The sequence below is a fragment of the Hyla sarda genome, chromosome 4 (assembly GCF_029499605.1).
Source record: "Hyla sarda isolate aHylSar1 chromosome 4, aHylSar1.hap1, whole genome shotgun sequence".
Taxonomy (NCBI): domain Eukaryota; kingdom Metazoa; phylum Chordata; class Amphibia; order Anura; family Hylidae; genus Hyla; species Hyla sarda.
Genome location: NC_079192.1, coordinates 136,138,493 through 136,149,134, shown reverse-complemented (window position 1 = coordinate 136,149,134; position 10,642 = coordinate 136,138,493). Strand labels below are relative to the sequence as shown.

Below are 10,642 nucleotides of genomic sequence, written 5' to 3'. Positions count from 1 at the left end.
GATCGCGGAGGGGTCCATCTGCTGGGACCCCCCGCTATCTCCTGAATGGGGCCCCGGCAGTCTGCTGAAAGGCTCTATGTGATACATGGAGGGGGCGTGTCGGCTGCCGCTACGTGCGGTGGTCAGCACGCCCCCTTTCAGCAGACTGCCAAGGCCACATTCCGGAGATTACGGGGGTCCCAGCGGTTGGACCCCCGTGATTTATAACTTATCCTCTATCCTTTCGATAGGGGATAAGTTACTGTATATTTCACTACAGAACTCCTTTAAAAGGTGTGAAGGAAAACATTTTAATGCAAAAATGAAATTGTCAGTGTCCCTAAGGTGGTAAGGAGAATTTTAACCTAAAATCAAAAATGGAGCGATCCCCAAAAACTGGCAGTTGTGTTCCTTTTAATTACTATGATAACAGCATTTTCTCCTTTGTTGCAGCAACCATTTTGTAGAACAGGAAATACAACCATATTAGTTATCACATTGACAACAATTTATTTAGTCAGAGTGACCGTTTACTATGAGCGGCTGAGAACTGAAATAAAAACAACAACAAATGTGGCAGCTCCTTCCTTTGATACATAACAACACAGAAAAACAATAACAGAATATAATGTAAAAAATATAATTGAACAACTCTGGTTATTGCTCTAACAAAAATGCTTGACAACCTAATGTGTAATGAATCTAACAATCATTATTTATTATGGATTTCATTATTGCATAAAGTTTGATCCGGACATGCATTTTTATGGTAGACATAGTTGTATGCCAAACAAGCAATAAGCAACAACTTTCTCATATGAACGTTCAGCTCAAACTTCTTACTAGACAATTCTGGGCAGCATGACCTGTTGTCATAATGAAACTGGCATACCACTGGCACGTTACACCAGAATGTCTGGGTTTTAAAAACAAATTTCATTTTTGGTCAAGATTAGCATTATCATATAGATAGGCAGCTGTAGGCTTCTAAACTCTTGGGGACGCAGGGCATACAGGTATGTCCAGCATCCCTGATCCTTAAGGACCCAGGGCGTACCTGTATGCCCGTGGAAATTCCGATCCTTCAGCAGGCATCCCGTCCCAACGCCATACCAGCGATCTTTGGCGATTTCGGGTCATACAGCACTCCGGTGACCCAGAAATAAGGGGAATCCTTGACACCCCTGATCCCCCTGAAGGGATAGGAGTAAGGTGGCAGTGGTGCCAAACCTCCTATACCTGCTATTGGTCGGTCAGAAGCGACCAACCAATAGCAGATCGGGGCAGGGTGTTAAAGTTCTGTTCCCCCGCTCTGCCCACCCACGGTCAGCGGCGGCGGAGGTCCCTTACTGGCGGCGATCTTCTTCATGGTGCAGCGGGCTCTACAAGAACATGCCAGTGTAAAAAAAATGAAGATTTAGAATTTTCTCCTTCACTTTGCTGCTATTCCTGTGAAATACCTTAACCCCTTAAGGACCGGGGGTTTTTCCGTTTTTGCATTTTCGTTTTTTGCTCCTTGCCTTTAAAAAATCATAACTCTTTCAATTTTGCACCTAAAAATCCATATGATGGCTTATTTTTTGTGCCACCAATTCTACTTTGTAATGACGTCAGTCATTTTGCCCAAAAATCTACGGTGAAACGGAAAAAAAAATCATTTTGCGACAAAATTGAAAAAAAACGCTGTTTTGTCATTTTGGGGGCTTCCGTTTCTACGTAGTACATTTTTCGGTAAAAATGACACCTTATCTTTATTCTGTAGGTCCATACGATTAAAATGATACCCTACTTATATAGGTTTGATTTTGTCGGACTTCTGGAAAAAATCATAACTACATGCAGGAAAATTAATACGTTTAAAATTGTCATCTTCTGACCCCTATAACTTTTTAATTTTTCCGTGTATGGGGCGGTATGAGGGCTCATTTTTTGCGCCGTGATCTGAAGTTTTTAATGGTACCATTTTTGCATTGATAGGACTTATTGATCGCTTTTTATTCATTTTTAAATGATATAAAAAGTGACCAAAAATGCACTATTTTGGACTTGGAACTTTGGAATTTTTTTGCGCGCACGCCATTGACCGAGTGGTTTAATTAATGATATTTTTTTATAATTCGGACATTTCCATACACGGTGATACCATAAATGTTTATTTTTATTTACACTGTTTTTTTTTTATTGGAAAAGGGGGGTGATTCAAACTTTTAATAGGGGAGGAGTTAAATGATCTTTATTCACTTTTTTTTTGCAGTGTTATAGGTCCCATAGGGACCTATAACACTGCACACATTGACCTTCATCATTGATCACTGGTTTCTCATAAGAAACCAGTGATCAACGATTCTGCCGCATGACTGTTCAGGCCTGGATCTCAGGCACTGAGCAGTCATTCGTCAATCGGACAGCGAGGAGGCAGGTAGGGGCCCTCCCGCTGTCCTGTCAGCTGTTAGGGATGCCGCGATTAGCCGCGGCTATCCCGAACAGCCCCACTGAGCTAGCCGGCCACTTTCACTTTCACTTTTAGCCGCGCGGCTAAGCTCTGAGCGCGCGGCTAAAGGGTTAATAGCGTGCGGCGCCGCGATCGGCACTGCGCGCTATTAGAGGCGGGTCCCGACTTCACTATGACGCCAGGCCCGCCGTGATATGACGCGGGGTTACTGTGTAACCCCGCGTTATATCAGGAGAGCAGGGCCAAGGGCGTACCTGTACGCCCTTGGTCCTTAAGGGGTTAAGGGTTAACATGTCATTTTGAATACTTTGAGGGGTGCAGTTTTTATAATGGGGTCATTTATGGGGTATTTCTAACATGAAAGCCCCTCAAATCCACTTCAAACTGAATTGGTCCCCGAAAAATTCCAATTTTGAAACTTTTGTAAAAAATTGGAAAATTGCTGCTATATTTTGAAGCCCTCTAATGTCTTCCAAAAGTAAAAACATGTCAACTTTATGATGCCAACATAAAGTAGACATATTCTATATGTGAATCAATATATAATTTATTTGCAATGTCCATTTTCCTTATAAGCAGATTATAAGCAGAGTTTCAAAGTTTAAAAAATGCTACATTTTCAAATATTTAATAACATTTTTGACTTTTTCACTAAGAAATTATGCAAGTATTGCTGAAAATTTACCACTAACATAAAGTAGAATAAGTCACGAAAAAAGAATCCCGGAATCAGAATGAAAAATAAAAGCATCCCAGAGTTATTAATGACTAAAGTGACAGTGGTCAGAATTTCAATAAAGGGCTGAGTCCTTAAGGTGAAATTGGGCTGAGTCCATTAGGGGTTAAACTGTAATAAAAAATAAGGAAATAAATTATTATTTTTCAGCTGAAAATGACCATTTCTTTGCTGTTTATTATTTTCAACAGGGATTAGAAAAAAACAGATATTTCCTAAAAAGGTAATACACCACAAAAATAGCATAAAGACATCAGAACAACTAGTAAAGTTATTCTGTGCCTACCTACTTTCATAGTCTATAATGATTCACTTATGTTTGCCTCGTGCAGGACCAGCTTTGACCTGGGTGGTCCAGGTGTTTTGAATGGCTGAATTTACAGGGAATTGAAGGATGAGTAGAGTTTGGCTCTGCGTGAGAATGGCTTAGGCTTATTTATCTTTACTTTCACACTTATTTATTAAAACAAACTTTTCTAGATCTCTGCTGTTTTGCTGCTGTGATGGGCAGTTAGGCACTACTAATCACCACTCAGCTTGTTAAATGAAAAATATATTTGTGCTACGTTAGCCAGTAGATAGACTGATAAAAGTTGATCAGTTAATTTCTTTTATTGGCTAACTAATGAGATGATGACAAATATCAGGCATATTACTACCTGGAGACTAAGACATGACTTAGGCTGGGTTCATTCACATTGGCCCTGATTTATTAAACTGTGTGGGGAAACAACTGAAGAGATTTTGTCCATAAAACCAATTAACAGCTCAGCTTTAATTTACCAGAGCTTGTTAAGATGGGAAAGCTGAGTTGTGATTGGTCATTGTGAGCAAAATCTCTTCAGTTTTTCTGCAACACAATTTAATAAATCAGGGCCTTAATTCTTGTCAGTATTTTGGTTAGTCTTTTTGCCAAAACCAATATAGTTTTCTCTGTATCAGTTCTACTGCTGGTTGTGGTTAAAAATACTGATCAAGATATAGACCAAAATAGTGTGTGTGAATCCAGCCTGACTACAATATCATAGGATTATTCAGCTGATCAGCACCCTTGCTGCCTAACTTTTAAAAGATGCTGTGGTGCTTAGGGGTTGCAATGTGGCATTTTCTTTTGTTTTTATATTGGTCTATAATGCGAAACACCAAACATTTAATAGTGGATGGGCTTAATACCAAAGATTTTGGCCATTTAAAGGGGTACTACCGTGCTGACAACTTATCCCCTATCTAAAGGATAGGGCATAAGTTGCCTGATCACGCGGGGTCCTGCCGCTGGGAACCCCTGTGATCTCGCACGCAGCACCCTGCTCTAATCAGGCCCCAGAGCGAACGTCCACTCCTGGTCTGATGACGGGGCCGGTGATCGTGAAGTCACAGCTCCGCCCCTGTCTGACGTCACGCTCCGCCCCCTCGCCCCTCAGCTGTCTCACCCCCTGCCATAGACTTACATTGAGGGGGCGGAGCGTGATGTCACATGGGGGCGGAGCCATGATGTCACGATACTCCGGCCCCGTAATCGGCAGTCATCAGACCAGGAGCGATGTTCGCTCCGGGGCCTGATGAGAGCGGGGTGCTGCATGCGAGATCGCAGAGGTCCCCAGCGGCGGGACCCCACGTGATCAGGCAACTTATCCCCTATCCTTTAGATAGGGGATAAGTTGTCAGCACTGTAGTACCCCTTTAAAGGGGTACTCCGGTGGAGATTTTTTTTTTAAATCAACTGGTGACAGAAAGTTAAACAGATTTGTATATTACTTATCAGCTGCTGTAAACTACAGAGCAAGTGGAGTTGTTCTTTTCTGTCTGACTACAATGCCTAAGACAAACAAAACTGACAACTTAACTTTTGGCTGAAAAGAAAAAAGCAGTTTATACTTACAGTTTGTTGTCTTGAATTATACACTCTTCCCTCCTTTCAATAGTTTCCAGTCTGGCACCATCCTTGAATGACGCATTTCTGGTGTTTTTCCATTTTCATATACAGTATCCATTGCTGTACTGTGTGCTCGCTGTTCCCATTGCTCTTTCTGTCTAACTAGCTTTACCTGATGCGGTACCTGATGCTAGAGACAGAGAGTATCAGATACTGCATTGGCTAAACCTATTTAGAAACAAGGAGCATCAGCAACAGCCTGCTACTGCCTACACTCTGTTGTCTATGGGCAGTAGAAGGGAAGACAGGGCCACACCTGCAAGGCATGCTCAACTGTACCCTGTGCTCACTGTCTATCACTAAATCGGTTTACCCAATGCATTCTTTCACTAGCTTTGGGTACAAAATCGAATATAGCTATTTAGAAAGAAAGAGCTCCAGTGCACAGTGCAGCTTTGCTACTGCCCATAGACAGCTACTATGTTCAGACATAGCATAACAACGATTTAAGAAAGCAAAACTAATCCTAAATATTTTTTCAGATATATAAATGCAAAAAAAAAACAAGGACAGAGCATGTAGGTAGCACAGTACAGTCTATAGAGGATGTGTATAGGTTTCAAGATGACTTGGATGTCTGGGCATCCACTTGGCAAATGAGGTTCAATGTGGATAAATGTAAAGTTATGCATCTGGGTACTAATAACCTGCATGCATCGTATGTCTTAGGGGGGATTAAACTGGCAGAGTCACTGGTAGAGAAGGATCTGGGTGTACTTGTAGATCACAGACTACAGAATAGCATGCAATGTCAGGCTGCTGCTTCCAAAGCCGGCAGGATATTGTCATGTATCAAAAGAGGCATGGACTCAAGGGACAGGGACATAATACTCCCCCTTTATAAAGCATTGGTACTGGAATATGCTGTTCAGTTTTGGTTACCAGTCCATAAAAGGGACACTGTGTTGCTGGAGAATGTGCAGAGATGCGCAACTAAACTAATATGGAGCATGGAACATCTTAGCTATGAGGAGCGATTAAGGGACTTACAATTGTTTAGTCTTGAGAAGAGACGTTTAGGGGGGATATGATAAACATATATAAATATATTAATGGCTCATACAAAACATATGGAGAAAAACTGTTCCAGGTTAAGCCCCCTCAAAGGACAAGGGGGCACTCCCTCCGTTTGGAGAAGAAAGGGTTTAGTCTCAAGGGGCGACACGCCTTCTTTACCTTAAGAACTGTGAATATATGGAACAGTCTACCTCAGGAACTAGTCACAGCAGGAACGATTAATACATTAAAACAGGGTTAGATACATTCCTGGAACAAAATAACATTAATGCTTATGCAGAAATATAAAATCCCATCCCTTCCCCCAATATCCCACCACACCCCTACCCCTCAATTCCCTGGTTGAACTTGATGGACGTATGTCTTTTTCGACCGTACTATGTAACTATGTAACTATGTAAGAAGCGTTAATACAGGGGACTGATGCCACTGATAAAGTATATTTAAAATGTATTCAAATTGCTTAAATTATGTACAGTAAAATAAATAATTGCAGTTACTTTAAATGTTTCACTAACGCCCCAGAATAGTATCCTCACATATAATTTCCTTCTATTCAGATGATTTAAAGGGGTACTCCAGTGGAATTTTTTTTTTTTTTTTTAAATCAACTGGTGCCAGAAAGTTAAACAGATTTGTAAATTACTTCTATTAAAAAATATTTGTCTTCTAGTGCTTATTTGCAGCTGTATACTACAGAGGAAATTCTTACATTTTTGAATTTCTTTTTTCTTTTGTTCACAGTGCTCTCTGCTGACATCTGATATCTGCATCAGGAACTGTCCAGAGGAGCATAGGTTTGTTATGGGGATTTTCTCCTGCTCTGGACAGTTCCTGATACAGGCATCAGAAGAGAGCACTGTGGACAAGACAAAAGAGAAATTCAAAAAGAAAAGAATTTCCTCTGTAGTAAACAGCTGCTAAGAAGTACTGGTAGTATTAAGATTTTTAATTAGAAGTAATTTACACATCTGTTTAACTTTCTGGCACCAGTTCAATTAAATAAAGTTTTTCACCAGAGTACCGCTTTAATGCCATATAGTTTGCCTAAGCCGGCACCACCACATTCTCTGTGGAACAGTTCAATCTGTTTGCAAAGTTAAATTGATCCAGCTGGAATTCATGAGACAATCCATAGGAACAATATTGGGCTAGCACCCTTTTTGTACCACAAGCATAAAAACTTGAAGAAATTGACGTGCTTTTGTATCTCTGTGACAACGCCTGGTAAATGTGTGCAGGATCCAAGAATCCCTTGAGCCTCACACGAGACTCTAGTTCTACTAAATCCTTCTTGTACTCTCTCTCTATTTCAATATTTGTGGGGAATAGGTTTACTTTTGTCTCCCTTCTTTTTCTCCCTTGCTTACAACATTCATATATACATCTGCATCATCTACCATACAACTCCCTTTCCTTTACCCTTGTTAGTGAAACTATATTTGAAATTAGAACAGTCTTGGATAGAAAATCCACAAGTGTATTCACACATCACCCTTGTTGTCCATCTAATTCAAGAGAGTCTGCAACAGGGTTCATGTAAATGTCTATTTTATATGAGTTTGCCTGTTATCAAAGAATATTCATGAATACACACTCTCCCGTCCTAGTGACTTGAGAGTGTGCAGTCATATGAGCACAGCGCTCAAGTGACTGCAGGCTCTCACGTCAGTGGGACGGGAGAGTGTGTATTCATGAATATTCAAATAAAAGGTGGGCATTGCTCTACATACAGGAGGAGGCTGGCAAGCACGACCAGCCTCCAAAGTGCAGAAATTCTGCTCTGCATTTAAAAGGGGTACTCTGGTGGAAAAATCTTAATCCTTCCAGTACTTTTCAGCTGCTGTATACTACAGAGGAAAATGAGTAGTTATTTTCTTTCTGACCACAGTGCTCTCTGATGATACCCCTGTCCATTTCAGGAACTGTCCAGGGCAGTAGAGGTTTGCTATAGGGATTTGCTCCTACTCTGGACAGTTCCTGACACAGATAGAGGTGTCACCAGAGAGCACTGTGGCCAGACAGAAAAGAACTCAACTACCTATGGTGTGAACAGCAACTGATAAGTACTGGAAGGATTAAGATTTTTTTATAGAAGTAATTTACCAATCGGTTTAAGTTTCTGGAGCCAGTTCATATGAAAAAAATAATGTTTTCTACCGAAGTACCCCTTTGAGCTACAGGAAACAATATCTTCTGAACTACTGGATGGATTTTACGTAACCCCTCATTCTACTCCTGTTCACCTGCACTATTACCCAGTATATTGGGTTAAATGCAGGTTAATAGGCTGTCAGTTTCCCATTAATGTTGAGTTTCTGAGTAAAATCTGTTTATATACTATATTAGATAACTGATACACTGAAATTCCATAATTTAAAATGATCTGTATTGCTCTATAACTACAAGTGGTAATCTGTTGCCATCTGTAGCAGATATGCATAGTCCCCAATGTTTGCCATTTTAACAGATTGGTTTTATTTTAACCATCTTCTATTCTCTCTACCACAACTTTATTTATAGGGGTATTACAGGATTATTAGGATGTTTTTATACATAGTTGGTTAAGCTGCAAAATAGCATAACACAGTCCCATGCAGGTCCAACTGCAGCTCCTGCCTGCCCACTGATGCTGATCTCTTCTTCCTGCTTCCAAATCCATATGTTGGAGCCGGACCTGCCTGTTCAGGCAATCACTGCAGAGAGCGGTGTCTTTTCGGCCAAAAATTGCTTGATAACAAAGTCCTGCTCCAATTCATCGTCTCTGAAGCAGGGAGAAGAGCAGCGGGGGTCTGTAATGTATTTTTCATTTTTTTAAACAGCTGCCTCAGCATTATATAAAGAGTGTTTTAATCCTGGAATACCCCTTTAATCGTGTTGCCTAGATAGTGTAACATTTTCCACAGAAAAGTACTTTTACATTTCCTGTTCCCATTGGAGCAAACAAACAAATTTCCTTATCACACACATTAGGGTCAGTTTTTAATAGGAAACTCAACGGCCATGTTATCCTTAGCCAGACTCAAAATCCAGGATAGGGTGCTGCAAGACAACATTGATAACCGCTGAGCCAATATGCTTTCTTAATTCTACATTGAGATGAGCGGGATAAGAAATTGCTTCTTACAGGATGAGTTGTGGAGTTTAAGACACCATTTTGGGATAAAACACATATGCATTAGCTCTTTAAACACACAACCACAAACCACAGCCTCCCATCTACAAATGAGCTCATTAGTCCTGCTGATCTTGCCTGAGCATTGACTGGACAGCAACACAATCCCTATTACATATCAAAATTACAAAGTACAATGCACAATGAACTCTGTTTCATATCAGTCACATTGTTTTCTTTTGTTGCATTAACAGTACTTATACTAACATACATTTTAAGGCAGAATAAACTTGTGAACTTTTGGATGTTACTTAAATTTTACTTGCATTACTGCAGCACTTAAATTATAGACAGAGAAGACATAACAAAAAAAAAAAGGTGGAAATATTCAAAATGTAATATGGCTACATATATTGCAAAAACCACTATAATAGAAGCAATAAATTAAGTTACAGAATCAGTGGCAAAGCTGTGGTGTGCATTTAAAAAAAGCCTCTTCCTTATGTAATGTACAATCTCAGTTTACGTATACCATGCAACGACAAACAAGATCACAGGAAAAGCTGATACTGTGATTTGAACCAGGTTTACCCTGGGAATGTTTTTAATCTCTGAAACTCCTCCGTCTACTCTAATTATAATTCCACACTCCATGCACAGTCTTTAAATATAGACAATGATACTTTATACTGTCCGTAACACATACAAAGGTCTGCCCCAAAGATCCTGTCTGCAGAAAAGAATATTTATTTATAGGAGTGCCTCACGGATTTTTCTATCTTTGTTTTTGTTTTTTTAACATTTACGGTCATAAACATTTATGTGTGTATGTATATGTGTATATTGTTACCTATATAAAAATTCTACTATGCTAAGCAGAGATGTACAACATTTTAATTATAGATAACACTGTAAGAAAATATTAAATCTCATGTTCCAAGTAATGGTATGTATATATATATGTGTATATATATATATATATATATATATATATATATATATACACATATACTTGATATTTTCAAAGGGTCTCAAACATTTCTGCCCAGAATGCTGCTGCTGTTTCTCAGTCCTCACAGTTGAAAGCATAAAACAAGCTCATAGCTCCCTCTCATGATCACTGAGATTCGCACAACCTCTCCTTCGTGCTTTCAGCTGCTGAGTGGTTAGATCTAATTGCTTCAGTGAGGTCACCAAAAGGTATTTATCGAAAAGCATTGAACAACAACAGGCTTAACAGACACACAGAGGAAACCCCTCTCGCGCGTTGATTTATGGAAACATTTAGGATTGTACTACAGTTCTTTCTGGGTTGAGAAATCTTGTGGCTACAGACTCATGTTGCAGAAGGCAGGCAGCAGAAATGGAATACACATATATCCAGCTGTTATCGTTGAGAACAAGTAAGTT

General features: G+C 39.9%; 2 protein-coding genes across 3 annotated transcripts in view; one reads left to right on the top strand and one right to left on the bottom strand.

Annotated features, from left to right (window-relative positions):
• Nucleotides 1-3,101: 3,101 nt before the first annotated feature.
• FAM227B (family with sequence similarity 227 member B) overlaps nucleotides 3,102-10,642 on the bottom strand; it is a 266,903-nt gene continuing 259,362 nt past the window's right edge. The window contains exons 8-9 of one of the 2 annotated variants that reach the window (XR_008892487.1): nucleotides 5,047-5,230; nucleotides 3,126-3,278 (exon numbers count right to left, since the gene is read on the bottom strand). Coding sequence is in view for 1 of the 2 variants with exons in the window: in XM_056572254.1 (XP_056428229.1) it covers nucleotides 3,242-3,278 (37 nt within the window). In the remaining variant the exon portion in view is untranslated. Of the gene's footprint in view, nucleotides 3,279-5,046; nucleotides 5,231-10,642 lie in introns of both variants that reach the window. The other variant, XM_056572254.1, reaches the window with a different exon arrangement.
• Nucleotides 10,289-10,642, top strand: part of FGF7 (fibroblast growth factor 7) — an 86,545-nt gene continuing 86,191 nt past the window's right edge. Inside the window, exon 1 of the mRNA XM_056572257.1 lies at nucleotides 10,289-10,635. The gene's annotated coding sequence lies outside the window, so the exon portion shown is untranslated. The remainder of the gene's footprint in view (nucleotides 10,636-10,642) is intronic.